This window comes from Paramormyrops kingsleyae, chromosome 6, assembly GCF_048594095.1.
Source record: "Paramormyrops kingsleyae isolate MSU_618 chromosome 6, PKINGS_0.4, whole genome shotgun sequence".
Taxonomy (NCBI): Eukaryota; Metazoa; Chordata; class Actinopteri; order Osteoglossiformes; family Mormyridae; genus Paramormyrops; species Paramormyrops kingsleyae.
In genome coordinates this window covers 17745673-17765850 of record NC_132802.1, presented here as the reverse complement: position 1 = coordinate 17765850, position 20178 = coordinate 17745673, and the positions used below count along the sequence as shown (strand labels likewise).

The 20178-nt window shown below is 43.6% G+C and overlaps 1 protein-coding gene across 4 annotated transcripts in view; it reads right to left on the bottom strand.

The window, feature by feature from the left end:
- Positions 1–227: 227 nt before the first annotated feature.
- Positions 228–20178, bottom strand: part of chl1a (cell adhesion molecule L1-like a) — a 55025-nt gene continuing 35074 nt past the window's right edge. For 3 of the 4 annotated variants that reach the window (XM_023833161.2, XM_072713780.1, XM_072713781.1), the window contains exons 4-26: positions 19663–19853; positions 19052–19174; positions 18263–18433; positions 18041–18079; positions 17660–17771; positions 17359–17540; positions 16722–16853; positions 16477–16617; positions 15478–15589; positions 14644–14813; positions 14297–14456; positions 13970–14094; positions 12878–12979; positions 12550–12747; positions 11958–12028; positions 11296–11518; positions 10719–10834; positions 10402–10606; positions 10181–10303; positions 9234–9413; positions 3858–3989; positions 2759–2825; positions 228–1368 (exon numbers count right to left, since the gene is read on the bottom strand). In XM_023833161.2, coding sequence (XP_023688929.2) covers positions 1128–1368; positions 2759–2825; positions 3858–3989; positions 9234–9413; positions 10181–10303; positions 10402–10606; positions 10719–10834; positions 11296–11518; positions 11958–12028; positions 12550–12747; positions 12878–12979; positions 13970–14094; positions 14297–14456; positions 14644–14813; positions 15478–15589; positions 16477–16617; positions 16722–16853; positions 17359–17540; positions 17660–17771; positions 18041–18079; positions 18263–18433; positions 19052–19174; positions 19663–19853 — 3316 coding nt within the window. In that variant the 3' untranslated portion in view covers positions 228–1127. Of the gene's footprint in view, positions 1369–2758; positions 2826–3857; positions 3990–9233; positions 9414–10180; positions 10304–10401; positions 10607–10718; positions 10835–11295; positions 11519–11957; positions 12029–12549; positions 12748–12877; positions 12980–13969; positions 14095–14296; positions 14457–14643; positions 14814–15477; positions 15590–16476; positions 16618–16721; positions 16854–17358; positions 17541–17659; positions 17772–18040; positions 18080–18262; positions 18434–19051; positions 19175–19662; positions 19854–20065; positions 20154–20178 lie in introns of those variants that run through there. The other variant, XM_072713782.1, reaches the window with a different exon arrangement.

The window sequence follows — 20178 nt, the reverse complement described above, 5'->3', positions numbered from 1 at the left end:
CACATTACCCAGTGTTACAAGGATTTTCTTTAAAAGCACCATCACCAGAATCCTGTAGATACATTCCAGCCATATATATATATATGATTGTTAAGCTGTATGCAAGCTTTTTATTCACCTATTAATAAATGTGCATTGTTTTGGAAATGTGGATGGAAAATATAACCATATGACATGACAAAACCATAATATGACAAAACCAAAACCAAGGTATTGCTGACACACAGTTAACATTTTATATTAGGTGCATTTTTATTGTATAAAACTGGTGAACATAAATTGAAATTAATTTTTATTGTCACTAACATAGTAGATTGTTTAATTCCACATTTTTCTCTTTTCAACCAAGAAATAAATGTATCCAAAATTAGAAATTACAATGACAAATTATATATAAATTAAATTTACAGTGAATAAAATATGAAGAAATACTGATGAGAATTTAAAGTTTTTATATCCTCCAAAAATGACAGCCTAAATAATATTTATGTTCCTGAGAATTAGGAAATTGAGGAAATTATTAAGCAATTGGAAAATTCTACTTAATTAAAAATTATAAAAATAAATGAAATCTTCTCTCTTTGTTTTCTTTATTTCGGTAAGGGTTTATATCTTGGAAAAAATATATAAAATGTATTTCAGTACTACAACTATACTGTTCATCTAACATTTTGTTTGTTGTTATGAGTCTGATTCATACTTTTTTGTGCAATTCTCTTTTATATTAACATTATATTAACATTACTGCAAAAATAATAGTTTGAATAGTAGAAGTTTGTGTGCTTAAAATGAAAAAAAGTCACAATTCAGTGTTCTGAAACCTATGCAATCAGTTTAAACTGCATATAATTCACACCTTCCACCTAGGTGACGTGAAAATGCAATCGGTATTCTGTTATAGAAGGTAAAAAAAACTCATGGTTTCACACCTGTTTTTTCTGTACTAAACTGTAAGAGCTGAGGAGATGTGTTTTGTGTCTGTGCGTTACAAGGCACCAGCAGGCCGTACAGTACTGAGATGACAGTACAGCTAATAGGTGCTCAGTAGTACTGTGTAAAACTGGACTTCACGCAAATTCACTTGCCGCTTTTCCCTTTACAAACTGCACTGTAGCATCGTCCCTTGTTTAACTGTTTGGAGCTGTTCCACGAACTCCACCTAATCTTACGTCTTTGCAGCTTGAGTACTCGCCAATGAAGGAGCCATCCTCCCCGAAACGGTCGTCGTCATCCCCGCAGTCGTCCAGGCTCTCGCTGCAGTCCATCAGGCTCTCCCCGCAGTCCTCCAGGCTCTCCGCGCTAACATTTGCTTTTCCATTCTGGTTGATGTATCTCAAGCTGTCCTGGCAGACCCTTCTCTCTGTGTCACTGTTCAACAGAGGGGGGCACTTGCCTTTACTTCAGCACACCACCAACAATGCTGGTGCAACAATACTCAGCACACCACCAACAATGCTGCTGCAACAATACTCAGCACACCACCAACAATGCTGGTGCAACAATACTCAGCACACCACCAACAATGCTGGTGCAACAATACTCAGCGCACCACCAACAATGCTGGTGCAACAATACTCAGCACACCACCAACAATGCTGGTGCAACAATACTCAGCACACCACCAACAAAACTGGTGCAACAATACTCAGCACACCGATTGCTGCAAAAAGCAGGGCTTGTTGTTGTTGTTTTTCTTGCAGCCGAGCTGGCAGAGGCTTTTGAGTTGAAGGGCCTGGTTCCAGTAACGGGAGAGGAGCAAATGGCAGCCACCCGCAGGACATCTGGCATGTCGGTGCCCTAAGTCTCACAGGCATGGCTGCACACAAGTACAGTAGTGCATATTATAACTGACATGCTCACTGACGCTTGGGAGACGAAGGTCCTGCTATCTTGGGGAATTTTGGCCACCTTAAGGATATTTTTCACATGGCTGATTTTAGGCTTGAGAAAACCACAAATCCACAAAGCAATGTGAAATGAAACATTAAACATGGACAAAAACAAACCGCCTCTGCATTTCATATTTATTGATTATGCAGACTGCTTTTCGAAATTATTTATTTGATAATTTATTTGAAATTATATTACTCCTCTAAATTCATGTAAAGGTTATTATTTGTCTTGCATTTGTCTTTTCCTTCCTTTAAGAAGGTGATGTGACATGAGTCGAACATTGCTGTAACACAACTTGACATTTCTCCAGGTTAAAATAAATCCCATATATCTCATATTGAAAAAGTATCATCTCATTTTTTCCATTCTTTGCTTACTTCAGTGTCCTGTAGGAGTTACCACAGTAAATTTAAAGAACCACAGTAAATTAACCAGACTGACCGCTATACGTACAATTTTAGACAATAGCATTTGCCAAGAAAAAAATAAAAAACGCAAAAATGTGCTTTTTGGCCAGACCCACAACTTCAGACACTACCCACTGACACAGCCCTCTTTCCATGCTAAACAGATGGACGGCACATCCTCTGCTCTGTAAGACATTAAATTTAACACTTTTGCACACTGTGGACAGTCACACCAATTATTTTATCCTCTACATCTGGATTTTTCACTTAGGTCTTGTGTAGAATATTTGGAACGACAGGGATGCCGACTTCCTCAAAAAAGTCAGCCAATACGGCAACACTGTCATATGCTTAATGTATCGATCATCGTTCACTGTGCATGTGCACAACAGATAAAAGGGAGTCTGAATGTACAGCTGATCTGTGTCTATAGATATATGCGGAACAGAAGCGTGTACCTGTATCCGTAAGAGCCGTTCTTATTCTGGGGCTGCTGGTATGAACGGAGATCCTCATTCTCCTTAACTGCAGAGAAGGTAAGGAGTGAAAACTTTTACACTTTCACCATAGTGATACATAATGTTTACATATTTTTTGTATCTAAGTCAACTTTAACTTAAATATCTTTTCCCACATGGGTCAGTACTGTTTGCTCACAGTTTGGTATGTATCGCGGTTTTGGGGTAACAATAAGGTTTATGTATCCTTATATTTCAGAAAAAAAACACATCTTTCACCAAACTATGAACTCCTTATTTTTCCAAATAACGCATGTTTAGCTTGACCGCAACATTTACTTAACCAACGTTTACTTAACGGTACTCAGTATTGAACTGCATGGTACGGCCCCGATGGTTTGATACGTCCACATGAACCGTGGTATCACAATATGCCATTTTCATATACATACTAGCACGAATATAAGATGGTGTTTTTTCCTAAAAAAAAATATATATATATATATATATTGGGGTTGTCTTGTTTTCGAGGGCTAGAATTTAAATGTCATTATATAACAGCAGATGGCTCACCGCACAGTTCAATAAAACCGCAATACATAGCGAACCGTGGGCAAACGGTATCGTTACGCCCCCAGTATAATCCTGTTCAGTTTCAGAAGATGCACCGTGAAAAGGTGTCCATGAAGTGCTCTCAATCTGAATAAGATAAGGTCCCAGGGGGAAATTGCTAAAAATTATCTTTGTATTAGAAGAAAATTGGCTTTGCGTGAAAAAGAAAGTCCAGCGAAAAACACCAGCAGAATTCAGCGGCGATGAACTATTCAGTGATATGCGTCAGTGGAACATGTGATTGCCCCTGACCTCCCTGCATGCCGACACTCCCACCTCCCTCCCCACCCCCCCGGCGCTTCTACGCGCCCAGACAAGAAACACAAAGGCCCAGGAAATGCTGCAGGCTGAGAACAAGGAGGCACGTCGCTCATCGTGAACAGGATGCTCTGGGATCTTCAGGCAAACAGGCTTGTGACCCCCGCATTCCTCTGCGTGGTGGTGACTGCATGGGCTGGCCTCACGCGGAAAGGGGGCGGAGCCTCACCTGAATACTTTCCCGCTTTATTCCTCTTGATGAAGCAGGCAATCAGAACAACGAACGTGAAGATCACAGCAGCACACATGCTCCCGATAACCAGCTGGTGTGTGATCTCAGACCTGGAGGCACTTGATGCACCTGTTAAAAAGGACAACATTTCTGCCAATCGTTTACAATAGACAGAGTGATGTGGGGGGAGGGGAGCCTATCACAGGCAGCATAGGGGTGCACCCTGGACAGGATGCTACTCCATAATAGGGCACAGACTGACACTGTGGAATTTAATGTTAAATCCTTTATTAACCATTTACAGAAGTACACTGACTCCTCACTGACTCCATCTCGCTCTCCATACTGTAGCTTGGTGGTCACAGCAGAGGGTTAAGCCAACATGAGGTGCCTCTGGAGCTGGGCGTAAGGGCCTTGCTCAAAGACTCACTGATATGTGACTGCTCTACTGAACCAGCAATCTTTGGATGACACGTGCAGAGCCTCAGCCCACTGAGACACGCACCAGCCTCATTTAGAAATGCCATTTCACCAAACTGCAGGTCCCTGATTTAGGTGAGTTAACCAGAGCACCTGGGGAAAAGTCACACAATACAGGGAAAGCAGAGAAGCTCCATACATGCTGACCCGAGATGGGATTCATACCCACAACCCAAGAACTATGAAGAAACAGAGAGACTCACTGAGCTACTGTACAACTGAAGAAGGGACCCCTTCAGGAAGCCTCTCCTGAGGACAACAACACTGCTTTTTGCACATTGCAAATAGGCTTCTAAGTGTATTGCAGACTTCTTCATGAAGGATGCTGAGGAAGACTCATTAATGACACGATGACAGCACTAACAAAGGTCTCATTAAGAGAGGAGCCGCACTGCTTACACTGCTAACTGTGATTCACTTAATAATTAATATTCCATAAAAAAAAGTCAGGAATTTCCTCTTCAATCTAATTTACTTGCCTCTTTTTCTGGGCTTTGCTGGGAAACGTCTAATGAAAACTGTATCTCCTACCTAACTTCCGAAGAACGTGTTATTGCTTAGATTGCATAATTTATCAAGTTGCGTAAATATGTGGGGGTGGGGGGAGGGAGTGCTCGTGGATTGCTAAATCGGTGCCCCCTCTAACTGGTGAATGGGACCAAAAGTTTTTTGAACCTTATAAATATGTATGAGTCCTGTCAGCAGCCTGAGATTATGGAGAGAATGGCAGCCTCCGGCAGCTGGCCTGCGGGAGGGAGGGATTGGTGGTGGATCAGTACGGAGGATGACATGCGAATCTCTGCCCAAACTCGGGACTCAGCCACTCCCCAACATCCCAGGTCTGCTGTCAATGAAGTGCTGATATGACCAGAGCTACAACTCCAACAGGGAAGAACAAATCAGGAGTCAATGTGCCTGTCGATCCCGCGCAAATCCCACGGCGCCTCCTTAATCCCAATGAAGCTTGCAGGTAGGAAATTTGAATGGCATAAGAACATATTTGTTGTCTTTCTGGAATCTCATAGTGTTTACCAAAAAAAGATAATATACTTGGGTTTGCTCAAGTGAAACTTTTTTTTTTTTTACTAATATGATGTTTTTATTCAGTTTCAATTTAAATTTGTGCAGTTTTACAGAAACCAAAAATGGCCACATCTGGGATTATACAAAAACACAGCATCTGGCAAAGGCAATCTTGCATTGTTATAAGAAATCCTTATCAAAGGTTCAACAGAGACAAGTTTAAAGTTATAATAATTATTTGTGAGATATCACAAATTTGTGAGTTATGCACAATTTTTGAGATATCACATTTGTTAGTCATACACAATTACTATAACAAAAGTTGAATAGACAATAGCTAAAATGCTACCCTAAAGATATCAAAAAAGAATAATTATGATATAATCTCCTCTGCCTATTTAAACATTTATTTTCACTGAAAAATAACTTCTCTGCAGTTTTTAAGTGCATATGCAACATATTCAGGGAAGCACATTATTAAATGTGTCCAGTTCGTTACAAAGAGGTCGTGTCTTCAGTTGGACACACCAAACGGTTACTCACTGCTCTGCTTTATGAGAACAGTCCACTCTGCATGGCTCAACAGATCTGCTGAAAACACCCATCAATCTCAGTGCCAAACTCTGCCAAAACACCTGTCAGCTTATCAAATCATTCCATGCGTAAAATCAATTTCTACAAAGTGAATGCTTTTACGTTTTTTTTATGGTTTTCGGGGTCTTAATCATGCTCAACTGCTGCAGAACAGAAGGCCAGTCAACTGCGATCTACAAGGATATTGATAAAACATGAAAGTGTTACATTAATGTTGTTGTGGTCGCCCTATTTTATCTGAAAACTCTCGGCCATGTTGTTCTCTATTAACTTATTTTTCCATAATAATCTAGACTGGGAAGGTCTGGAAAAGACTTATCAGAGGAAAAAGAAATGGGATGGAAGTGATGCTAAATTCACAACTGTTTGACGTCTACATTCACAACTGTTTGACGTCTACATTCACAACTGTTTGACGTCTAAATTCACAACTGTTTGAGGTCTCTCCTCCTGTTTCATCATAATGCAACAATTCTGAGCAGCACTGGGGACTTATAAATACAGATTAATCAGGATCCTTTGGGATGTTGCCTCACTCCGACGAGAGACATCATATTTTCTAAATAAATAAAAAAATATGTGGGCTGGGAATAAAACCAAAGTTTGTGGCATATATTCTGAAGTCTTTAATTCATAAAGAGCTAGTAAGCTTTGAATTGTATGGATACATTCTTAGCATGACATTGCAACAAAAAGGGCGATTCTGATTTCTTTATATCTATAAACCCACTTGATGCAACGTGCATCCTGAATGAAGCTCTCACACACTGTAGCAATTTTCTTTAGATCTTTTATTACCCATGGCTTTATGAAGAAATATAAAACCTTCTACCTGAATTACTGACTCAGCGCAGGCGATAGTTTACCTAAGCACAATATTGGAAAAAAACGAAGAACTCTAACATCACCTCAAACTCATGAGGCAACAATTAAATCAGCTGGTCTTGTTTCCCCATCAAGACATTGCAAACAAGCTTACTATGCTGACTGCACTGAATGGAATATAATCCATAGACTGATCTACTGCAGTTAGTGGAGTTTATATCTGCTACATACAGGTAAGCGTCATTTGGCCCCTGCTGTCACTGGAATGTATACCTGCTACATACAGGTAAGCGTCCTTTGGCCCCTGCTGTCAGTGGAATGTATACCTGCAACATACAGGTAAGCGTCCTTTGGCCCCTGCTGTCAGTGGAATGTATACCTGCAACATACAGGTAAGCGTCCTTTGGCCCCTGCTGTCAGTGGAATGTATACCTGCTACATACAGGTAAGCGTCCTTTGGCCCCTGCTGTCAGTGGAATGTATACCTGCTACATACAGGTAAGCGTCCTTTGGCCCCTGCTGTCAGTGGAATGAATACCTGCTACATACAGGTAAGCGTCCTTTAGCCCCTGCTGTCAGTGGAATGTATACCTGCTACATACAGGTAAGCGTCCTTTAGCCCCTGCTGTCACTGGAATGTATACCTGCTACATACAGGTAAGCGTCCTTTGGCCCCTGCTGTCAGTGGAATGTATACCTGCAACATACAGGTAAGCGTCCTTTGGCCCCTGCTGTCAGTGGAATGAATACCTGCTACATACAGGTAAGCGTCCTTTAGCCCCTGCTGTCAGTGGAATGTATACCTGCAACATACAGGTAAGCGTCCTTTAGCCCCTGCTGTCAGTGGAATGTATACCTGCTACATACAGGTAAGCGTCCTTTGGCCCCTGCTGTCAGTGGAATGTATACCTGCTACATACAGGTAAGCGTCCTTTGGCCCCTGCTGTCAGTGGAATGAATACCTGCTACATACAGGTAAGCGTCCTTTAGCCCCTGCTGTCAGTGGAATGTATACCTGCTACATACAGGTAAGCGTCCTTTAGCCCCTGCTGTCAGTGGAATGTATACCTGCTACATACAGGTAAGCGTCCTTTGGCCCCTGCTGTCACTGGAATGTATACCTGCTACATACAGGTAAGCGTCCTTTGGCCCCTGCTGTCACTGGAATGTATACCTGCTACATACAGGTAAGCGTCCTTTAGCCCCTGCTGTCAGTGGAATGTATACCTGCAACATACAGGTAAGCGTCCTTTGGCCCCTGCTGTCAGTGGAATGTATACCTGCTACATACAGGTAAGCGTCCTTTGGCCCCTGCTGTCACTGGAATGTATACCTGCTACATACAGGTAAGCGTCCTTTGGCCCCTGCTGTCAGTGGAATGTATACCTGCTACATACAGGTAAGCGTCCTTTGGCCCCTGCTGTCACTGGAATGTATACCTGCTACATACAGGTAAGCGTCCTTTGGCCCCTGCTGTCACTGGAATGTATACCTGCTACATACAGGTAAGCGTCCTTTGGCCCCTGCTGTCAGTGGAATGTATACCTGCTACATACAGGTAAGCGTCCTTTGGCCCCTGCTGTCAGTGGAATGTATACCTGCTACATACAGGTAAGCGTCCTTTGGCCCCTGCTGTCAGTGGAATGTATACCTACTACATACAGGTAAGCGTCCTTTAGCCCCTGCTGTCACTGGAATGTATACCTGCTACATACAGGTAAGCGTCCTTTGGCCCCTGCTGTCAGTGGAATGTATACCTGCTACATACAGGTAAGCGTCCTTTGGCCCCTGCTGTCAGTGGAATGTATACCTGCAACATACAGGTAAGCGTCCTTTGGCCCCTGCTGTCAGTGGAATGTATACCTGCTACATACAGGTAAGCGTCCTTTGGCCCCTGCTGTCAGTGGAATGTATACCTGCAACATACAGGTAAGCGTCCTTTGGCCCCTGCTGTCAGTGGAATATATACCTGCTACATACAGTACAGGTAAGCGTCCTTTGGCCCCTGCTGTCAGTGGAATGAATACCTGCTACATACAGGTAAGCGTCCTTTGGCCCCTGCTGTCAGTGGAATGTATACCTGCTACATACAGGTAAGCGTCCTTTGGCCCCTGCTGTCAGTGGAATGAATACCTGCTACATACAGGTAAGCGTCCTTTGGCCCCTGCTGTCAGTGGAATGAATACCTGCTACATACAGGTAAGCGTCCTTTGGCCCCTGCTGTCAGTGGAATGAATACCTGCTACATACAGGTAAGCGTCCTTTGGCCCCTGCTGTCAGTGGAATGTATACCTGCTACATACAGGTAAGCGTCCTTTGGCCCCTGCTGTCAGTGGAATGTATACCTGCTACATACAGGTAAGCCTCCTTTGGCCCCTATTTTTACTGTATACCTGCGCCCTACTGCCCCAGCCAAACTGTATCATGACCTTCCTTCCTCAGCCCACTCACTTGCTTCAGGGATGGTCTGTCCGTCTTCTCTGATCGCCGGACCACACCCTGTCCGCGAGCAGGCACTCAGGAAGAACTTGTACTTGCTGACCGCCTCCAGGTCGCTCACAACCCACTTGGCGCTGTCCGGCCCGCTGATATTCACAGAGCGTGGGCTCAACAGGCCCGTGACGTTGTCACCTGTAACACGGCACATTACAGACCATCATAAATCACGGGCGCAAGGTGAGAAGATCACCATGAGTAACGGGTAGCTTAAACAGGGGGAATTCAACATATACAGTTGCAGCTGGCATCTGGAGTCGCAGTGGGGGTGGGGGGGGGGTGCAGGTTAGAGTCACAGTGTAGCAGCATCTGAGATAAAGCATTACACTGTGGCGGTGTGATTAGCCTTCCGTGTTTTAGTGCAAATCTCTGGGACGTCAAGCTCTCGAGGCGCCTCCCAGCAGCTCTCAAAGGCCGACTTCAGCCTTTGAAAAGATTCATGCACTTGGTTCCAGGGGCTCTAATGAGTCCCACAGTGACGGATGTAGGCATCACTCTTAACATTTAATGCCTGGCCATCTTCTAGGATGCTGAAAAAATGTGAGGGTGTTTTTTTTTTAAGAAGAAGAAGAACATAAAAAATCTGCTGGAAATGTGTAATCGTTGAGGATGAAAAGTAAAGTAAGAGAGTTTGGTGCTAAAGCTAAACCTGACTTGCATTTTTCCACGGTCCCTATAGCGATAACTGTAATTTTCCTGCAGAACTCTGCTAATTTAAATACCCTTGGGATTGCTATGCCATGAAACATTCGAGGTACTAGACTTATTGACCGTGAGAACAGCACCACCCAGTGGACAAACTGATAAGGCTAATGTTTTAAACCACCTCTCTTTTGGCTGAAATGCGTAGAGGATACAGCAGTGTCATAGGAAATGGCTTGAAAAGGCATGTGTGTACTTACTTATCTGGTACTGCAGAAGATAGCCAGTGAGAATACCGTTGGCTTTCAGAGGGGGCACCCAGACCAGTGTGATGGAGTTTGACTGGGCATTCGTTGCTTTCAGTATGGATATTTTTCCTGGAACTACAAAATAATAAGCTTCTTAAGTGTGGCCGTATTGACACTACTGCTGAGTCTAATCCAGTCTTTGTCAGAGGTTCTGTCCCCTGGCCAGCGCTCACCTCCCTCTGGTGTCCTGAAGGTGACAGGCTTACTGCCAGGGCTGCTGCCTCGCCCGTTGAAAACGCTGACTGTTAGGTTGTACTCAGAGTAAGGGACCACGCCGTGGATCTGGGTCTGGTTGCGGTCTCCGTATACGGTCAGGGACTGTTTGTCTTTCAGGGTGTGGTCCATATTCAGGAGATCCAGCAGCCTTCTTAGCTGAATCTGAGAAGGGAAAAAGACACCATGAAGATGTAGTAATGGGCACAGGGGACTGAGATAAGGAGGCGCAGTGCACACCTGTGAAGCAGGGGGGCGCTGCAATGCAGACACTCACCAAATAGCCTCGCAGATGCCCCCGCAGGTGGTGCTGGGGAACTGGTGCCCAGGTGACTCGGATGAGGGTGCTATTCATCACCTCGATGGCCACATCATCTGGGGCTGCTGTAGGTACTGTGAGAGCAAGCAAGCCACAAGCAGGCACCATTAACTCCACCCAAGCAACGTTCCTGGTGAAGAGCTTAAGGTTACCTTCTATGGCAAGGACCTATTCTCAACAAACTATCTACCTAACAAGTTCTTCGATAGTAATTGTTATACAAATACTTAATAGCATATGTTCAGTGTGATATGCAGTATTTGATGACTCTTCCAGAGCACACAGTATCTCCTGTTGAAAACCACTGTTCCAATCAATGTCAGCTGATGGAAGCAGCCAAACTAAAGCAGTGGTAGAAGGAAACATTTTCCACACTGCAACCTGTTGCTCAGAAGGACTGGCACTGAAAAATGAAATGAATCTCTGCAGGGGGCAATTACGCGAGCTGGACAGAATTGACACGATGCATCCTTCCAAAGCACATAACAGGCTTTCCACAAGATCCCACATTAATCGTAAATCAGCGAATACTCACTGTCCTCCCCTGAGTACAGCGTAAAGACTTCGGGCTCCGGTGCCCAGCCAAGGACATTTCTGGCCTGGACCTTGACCTCATACGGCACAAACGTTGGGGTGTTCCTCACAATGATATGATTCCTCTTCACCATGTGCTCTTGCCAATGCTTCTCTACACCCCGTCGTCTGTAGCTGACCTTATACTCCAGACCAGGCCCATTATATTCTATTGGTAATAATGGCTGTAAGAAGTGGGATAAACACAGAAAGTAATTTAAATGCATGTTTCATGTGGAAAATATCACCAGATCAAAGGGCAGCGACAGTCAGCATCATCCTGCCTCCTGTGTGCTACCTGGGCTCCGTTCATCTATACAAGGACAACAAACAAAACTCTCCTGTATTTCCACACTACCTCCAGTTTACAGCTGTATAATATTTTATAAGAGTAATTCTCCGCTCATTCTGCTGTCATGTCTAAGCACCATGAAAGATGACGGACCAAGAAACTGAGTTGTTCTAGTTAAAACTGACCTAATTTACAGTTTTCTACAGATTACCTGAAAGTGTCAAAAACCAAAGATTAAAACAAGGTGCTAAAAAATCTCAGGAATGCTCTGGTTCTTGTAAAATATTTAAATCCTAAGATTTAGTAAATAACACAACAAGTCAATCCCTTACCTCCCAATGAATACTCATTTCTTGTGGCGAATTGCCTTCACTTTTTATAGCTTTTGGATTCTTGTCTGGAGCTATTAGCAAATAGGAAAAAAAAAATATTTTTCAATTGTTTAATGCGCTGTATGTTGTGAATAAGGGAATAATGGAATTACTGTTTGGCTTGGCAGAGTACGAGCACAGGAATCAATCAGGAAATAAAATGAAAATATAAATAATTCTCATTAGTGCATTCAGATAGTCAAAGGATTTGCAATTTATGTTAATTTTAGAGATTTTCTTTTTCCTCATGGAAAGATAGAATTAAAATGCCGTAACTATGTAATTTGTGTTATTTTGATTCGAACCACATAATTTAAAGAAAAGCTTCAGGATACGTGCATGGCGTTATTTTAAAACAGTGTACTTTAAAGTCGCATAAAACAAGAAGCCACTGTGTTAAATTAATGAGAGGCACTGGTACTTTGAGTCAGACTAAATTGATTTTGAAACCGCATAATGTTACTGCGGTGATGGAGTGATAAAGTAGGAGGGGTAAATGGAGTGACGAAGGAGGAGCAGGCGTGAGATGAGTGGAGGGAGACGGGAGCCACACCTGATGGGGGGGTCATGTATCTTTCAGTGGGCTCGCTGGCCGGGCCCCTCCCAACGCCGCTGACAGCAGACACTCGGAAGCGGTAATCCAGGTGTCCGTGCAGCTGCAGCCTGGCTGAGGTGTGGTTCCCCGCCACTCTGCTCAGCTCCTTCCACCTGCCCGGTTCCCACTGGCTTTCCTCATACTCAATGATAAAATCTGCCCAGAAAATAATGTAAGGTCCAGAGTCTCATACAGTACACAACATACAGAGACGCAGCTTCATGTCCGAAAGCAAGAGCTTTGGTCACAGCGATGCGTGTCCTGAAAAAGGAGACATGTCTCTTACCAGTTATAGTGATGTTGTGGGAATCCCCAGGAACCCAGTACAACTTCACACTTCGATTCTGGTGTTCCGCAAGAATGAGGACTAACGGCCTACCGGGGACATCTGAGAAAATATGATGGCAACTTAAAACAGAACACCACTGCCAATTAAACACACAAAGGTATGCTATTTAAAAATATAATCACACAAATAATGGTTTGTTTCAAAGGCTATAATTCTTTATTTAGCGAATTCCTTTTTTTCTAAAGTGCAATAGAAGTGACGAAAGCTTGGGGTCAGACAGCAGGGTCGGCCGCTGTCCCTGGAGTGCTTGGGGTTATGGACCCAACGGTAATATGATTACTTGGCCAGCCATGGGATTTGAACCCATGACCTTCTGGGTTTGGACACAGAGTCCCCTGCATTATGAATAATGACAGCTTTGACTGACTAAACCAAGGTACCCCAATAGCTGTCCTGGTGGGTCAGTCTGCTACACAATTTGCAGATTTCCTTGCTCAAACACACCTATTAAACTTGGCAATTAGTTGGTGGGATTAATAAGGTGTATTTGAGTAGAGAAATCTGTAAATATGTTGCGGACTGGAACTGGGGAAGCCTGATTTAATCCAAGTGTACATCATAGAATTTTCATTGCCGCAGTTTGGGACTGGCATGCAGGATTTGTCAAATGTTCATACATTTTTTAACATTAACAATGCATTTTAGTAAATGAATAAATTCTATGTTTCACTGCGGCTGTAACAAATTAATTCATTTACATTTATGAACCGATTGACCATACAGAGACTATTAACTGAAAAAATTGTGTATAGTTCAGCTTGCTTTGTATATAAGCTAAGCTGTATTGTGCTATTTTCTAAGCAAAAACACAGCTACAACCTAGTAGTTTGTTTACTGAGACTGGGTCAAGCACAGAGTAGTCAGGTGCCTCACGACCTCAGTATTGCTGAGCAGAGCTGCCAGCCGTCACTTACAATACAGCGTCATCCCATATAACACAGGACCCAGCAGGTTATTTTCCAATGCAGCACATTCCTGTATTATAAGGGACTGCTGGAAACCCTAGTGCAGAGTGAGCGAATAACTCACCCAGTACTGTGAGCTGGGCCACTGCCCGGTCCTGGTCCAGCCCAGTCCGGGCCACACATGCATAAAAGCCATGGTCACTGTGACTCACATTGACAATCTGAAGGACTCCGCCCTCCACAATGTATCTGCCCAGAATCATAAAATAATTCATTCTGAAGTAACTCATAAATACATATCTGACACCCACTTATACAGTTCAAACTGCTCCACAATTATTCGAAGTTTATCAGCATTCCTGTATAATGGAATTGCCATCCTCCATTATGTAAGGTACGGTACTGAAATGCCAACCCCATGTTGATTACGCATGTTTCTAGGTCACCTTACCTAGGATTCTCAGTAATACTGAGGGATGTTCCTCCTTTCTCCCAGCGTATCTCAAAGTCACGCCTGAGAGACTTGTCATACTCCGCCTGGCATGTGAAGTTTGCCGTCGCCCCCTTAAGAACTTGCAAATCCTGTGGTGGTTCCATAATTTTGGTTGGATCTTACAGATGGGAAATAAGCAGAGGAAATACTTTACTGAAAAGACAGCAAAAGCGCCTCTGCAGAAATGTGAACTTCTGAACCTACTTTCATCTTAATTCAGACAGATAATGTTTCTGATGTTAGCTTCGCAGGGAAAACATTTAAAGCACCATGTCCTCATATCCAGTTTATACTGGAATTTGTACCTTTTATGTGCAGTGCAGCAGAGATTGAGGCTCTCCCCTCAGCGTTTGAGGCAAAGCAGCTGTACATCCCAGAGTCCGTCTTCTGAACAGAATGGATGCACAACGATCCATCTTTCTGAATGGAGAACCGCTCTCCCTCCACAGAATTAATCCTTTCTTTGTCTTTAGTCCTGTTGGCCAGTGGAGGCACTCTAGTGAATCTCAGTGAATCTTTAGTGAATATCTAGTGAATCTCAGTGAATCTCTAGTGAATCTCTAGTGAATAATGAATCTCAGTTTCCTACTTTGGATGCAGTAATTGTTATATAGTCACTCAGGGCTTTTGCACTATATGATAAGCAAAAAAACTTGTCATTGTCTTTGTCTGGCATGTACAGGGGCCGTGTTGTAAGGTCCTCTGATCAAGGATTCATTTGGACAAGACTACAAGCGCGCAGTGATCAGGCATTTCAGGTTGTTGCCCCAAGGCTGCGGGATGATCTTCCACCACCACTGTGTTTTGCAGACTCTGTTGAAGGTTTTAAAGGGCAGCTTAAATCTTACCTTTTTACTCAGGCTTGTGGTCTTATGAAATCATGTTTTGACTCTAATTTTCACTTGTTGTATATATTATTATTGTTGTTTGGATTTTTGTTTTATGTTTTCCTGCATGTTAGTCTTGTACAGATGCTTGGTAAATAAATTCTACAATCCTAACTAAGCGAGCAATTTATCTGTGCATCTGGAATGTTGCCATGACAGAACTGGTAGAGAGGCCCACCAAGTGATGTCAGAAGGGGGAGGAGCCTGGGCCTTTAGGTCCCCCTTGACTGAAGGGAAGGCTGGGTTACCCACCAGGAGATTACAGAAGGTGGTGAGCTGAAGGTCCTGCAGTGCAGAAACACTGTTGTTCCCATCATAGCTCCATACTCTTGCTTGTCTTCTGTCAGGATCATGGGGGCGAGGTCTGCAGTGAGAAAGCTGAGTCATTCCAAGCATCGTGTCTTTGACTCAGAGTAGCTGGACTGACAGGGGTGGCCACCTAGGGTGCCATCTTAGCAAACCTCCAGTGCCGCCCCCAACCCCCCCAAGCAAGGAGAGTGCCAGGCATTTGTGGGGGGGGGGGGGGGCAATGAAGTTTAAGGGTGGACATTACTCCAATTACTCCAATGTGCACTGACCGGCTGCACAGACTGCACTGCACTGACCGGCTGCACTGTATCGACTGACTGCACTGCACCAGCACTCAGCACTCCAGACTAGTAGCGGTTTGCCATCCTTTATCAATTACATGTCAGCTTGTTTCTCCCCACTACCATTACCACAGAATGAATAAAGGATGAAAACAGCTGGCAGCGCAGAAGTGCACACAATGGCCCCGGGTTTGTGAAAGAGACACTGAAAGAAACTCATTCAGTTCATTCATTGCAATGCAGGCTGAGATCATGACTGAGGCACAATTACAGAAGATAAGTGTAGTGCTATCTGAGAAGCAGGACCGGGCTGTAGACTACGCCACGTGGTGCCTGCGATAGGCTATAGGCACCACCACAAACTTGTACTGGATTAGCACTTGAGGGGCTGAAATATACATTTGTACCAGCCAATTCTGTTGCTTTTGCACTGTTTTTATTTCTGAAGAATACCAAGTATCAATACTGTGCTCACGATCCATTAAAAATGAATCAGGAAACGGCTCTACGAGATGTTTACTTGTTACTTTTAAAATATGACAAAATGTTTCAGATTCAGCTAATAATTATAAATACAGAGCTGTAAAGTGTGTAAAGTGAACAGAATAAAAGTATGTGCTAAGTAACAGAATGATGTCATTTCCATGATGCGGTTACTCACTCAGGACCATGACGTTGGCGTTGGCTAGGATGGTGCCGTGCCTGTTGGAAGCCTGGCACTGATAGACGGCACTGTCCTGTGGTGTGACGTGGCGCAAGAGCAACTCGCCATTCAGAATCTGTCTGTGGGACGCTGGAAGATCTGAAAGAACGGATTCAGCCGCTTAGCTTCACACCAGTTTACGGTTCTAGGAGACTTCTCAGGAGAAGCGGAAGCCTTAGAGAAGCGAGCGCCTCTCTCGGTACCTTCGAGGACGTGTCCGTTCATCATCCAGGTGATGGTTGGCGGGGGTTTGCCAGTGGCGGAGCATGAAAGCCGCACATCGGACCCAGGCGTACCTAACACATTTTCGGGTTTCCGCACCCAGCGGGGCGGCTCTTGAGACAAGACAAACATAGTCAATAAACATTATACTCTGTTCTAGTAGTAGAAGAATGACCCATATTCCCAGCCTGTGGAAGTTTTGCTTACAAAAAAAAGTTCTGAGGGCAGAAGGAACAGTGATTGGTTCAGAGAGATAACCATGTAGAGGAGGTGGGACCAAGACATTTGATTGGTTGGTCCCTCCTCCTCTAGTTGCTTGGACCCACCTCCTCTACAGTCTGATTGGTTACCTCTACACGTGAAAATGTCCATAAACAAGAGCACATGTCTGGGTTTTGTTTACAATAGCTGGGAAGCTGCAACCTTTTATTTTGTGACATGAGAGTTTTCACTAAGACTTGCGGTAAAAATATGTTGCTTCAATTCATGAATAACTGTGAATTTGGGTAAGCAGTAACTTACCCAATTACAAAATGTCATTTGTTGTCTAATTTTGATTGCTACTGTAAAAACGTGTCTTCATAAATATATGCAAACTGTTGGTAACTAGTTGCTCACCTTCCACTATCACGTGAAAGGCATGGACGGTGTTTCCTGCGGAGTTCCCCGCCTCACACGTGTACGTCCCGTCGTCTTCTGCGCTCACCCCGGATATCGTGAGGCGCTTCCCGTAGTTCAGCAGGTTAGCTTTGGCCGGCAATGTCTCTTCCATTTTTGCCCAGTGAATCACCGGTGTTGGACTTTGTGCGACCCAAATAAGAAAGCATATATTCTACTGAAAATGCTACTTTTACCTTAGTTTATGCTCATACTTCTCACATACTATCCTGCCACGTGATTATATGAGTAGGACACTCACAGCCCCTCTGGTATGCACTCTAGGTGCAGATCGTCCCCATCAGCCAGCCGTACCACCGTCTCAGCACCAGGGGGAGACATCAGCCTGGGTTTCCTCAGTAGGGTAGCATTACCTTTAAGGTGGATAAAAGGTTCTTTGATCAAATGGTTTTGGATACACCACTAAACCAGTAGATTTATCCAGAAAATGTATTTTAAAACTATTAAATTAAGGGAATCAAATACTCTGCCCAACATTTTTGTTATTTCAGTTTAATTCCATTTTTAGTTTAGTGGGTGTAATCACAATACTTGAAACTAACAGTTCTTGACTTGAATACACATAGCATGAATTAATGTGTAAATTGAAGTTAAGAAAGAGTAACAGGGATACTTCACTTACTGACAGCCGCTGTCTTGTCTGAGTCATTTGTAGACTTTGCTGGGAAAGAAAGATAATGCATATAACAAGGAAGAATAAATCAATATAATAAACAAAATATAAATTACAGAGATCAAACATGACCAATAACACTGGTAAAATGCATTGAAAAGAAGGACATGTCACACTAGCATAATGAGAATGACACCGCGAAGCAGGGTGCCAGTCGCTTGCATTGCGTACCGCTTATGACCACCACAGTCATGGCTGTCTTCTGGACTATAGTGCGTATGTTGGGGAAGAACGCAAAGCAGCAATAATCTTGGCGGCTGTCCTTCTCCACGGCGTTGGAGAAGTAAAGGTTCCCGTCCAGGCCGACGGACACCCGCTCGTCCTGCTCAATGTACTTCAGATCTGAGGGCAGCACAAGGAGCGAGCTTCCACTTCATAATTCAAGATATACGTGGCAAAGTGAGCAGGCACCGCAGCGTTATTAAAAGCGGGGAAGGTCCTTTAGCATGGGCTCGCAGTGCGTTCTTCCAGTTCTGCCCAGTGAAGCACGGAGTCGTACTGTGTTTTTTTACAGTAAACTATATCAGCTCATTATTTTCACACAAGTGCTTCCATCGATGTGTCTTTCAAAGGTACATTTCGCGAAGATGTATGTGACTTCATAGCTGACATGACCTTGCTTGCATTCTTGGACAGGGGTGGGGGGGGGGGGTCAAATTCTTAGCTCTAACTGATCAAGACTGTTGATAGCTTGTTTTGTTTTTTTTTAATGTTTGTCATATCACCAAGTCATATACCTTTGAAGATATCATTCCAGGAAATCACATAGTTTCGACATAGTAACACTGTTCACGGTAAAATACCACCAACTGATATCGAACACATACTTTCTAACACTAGAGTATGCACTGCTCCAATGACCTTTCGTGTGTTTCTTGGTTTTTGAAACCTGCACTAGTTGGAACATAAGCCGTTTCTACAATAACTGAAGTAATTCTGAATGTTTAGGGTCTCACTCACCTACAGTCATCCAGTAGATATCTCTGGGGGGTATTCCTGTAGGGGGGTTGCATTCCAAGACAATGGGCTGGCCCTCATCCACCACAATGGGTTTGATGGTTTCTTTGGGGAATTTTGGAACATCTATCCATGGAAATGAAGAACAAGGAATTTTGTTTGTGTGCATTAATAAGGGACGGGGTGTAACAGAAACCCGATCTGACACACAAATCCGGTCCAAGTGTCTGTGATTTGTCCGAATTGATTCAAAACAGCCAATCTGGCTCAAATTTAATAGAAAATCAGCCAAAACAAAAAAAAGCTATCAAAAATCAATATATCTATGGTGTCATTCTTACTAGTTGTTACTGTAAATGTAATGTTATTTACTTCAATTTATTTAGCTGTAGTGTATATATAGAAAACTGTATGATTACAGATGATCCCACTTTTTATTAAAAGCTGTCTGGAGATAAGCTGCCACTGGCTTCCTTGTAAAACCTATAAGTGGTGAGCAAAATGAAATCATATCTTATGAGAAATCTAATGTGATGTGATGTGTGAAAGAGGAAATGCACCCTGCAAGTTGTATGGAAGATTTGAACCGAAAGACTGAACAGTTCGTTCCTCACTGGGCACTATGAAGTCTGTCTCCTCGGTTACGGCCATCCCAAGCTTGTTTGAGGCAAGGCAGCGATATCTCCCTCCGTAATGAGTGATGTTTCTGCCATTGGGGATGACAAAGGTCCCAGAATTCCCCTCCTTCATCAGCTGGTGATCCTGGTGTGGGTTGAAACTCTGTCCATTTTTTGTCCAATGGTATCTGATAGAGGGAGTGAGATCATCGACTATATTCCTGGACATGACACAAACCAAACTAATGGTACATTCCTACAGGACAACGGACGTGGATATATATCGATAATAAGATTTAAGATTTAATGTTTTAAGCAAATGCCAGGCCCAGGCTTCAGTCAAAAAGAGAGCTGCTCGCTGAGGAGACGCCCCTCACCAGATGCCCCTCACAACACTCACTCTGGTGCGGGGTTTCCTCTGGCGTCACACTGAGGAGACGCCCCTCACCGCACTCACTCTGGTGCGGGGTTTCCTCTGGCGTCACACTGAGGAGACGCCCCTCACCGCACTCA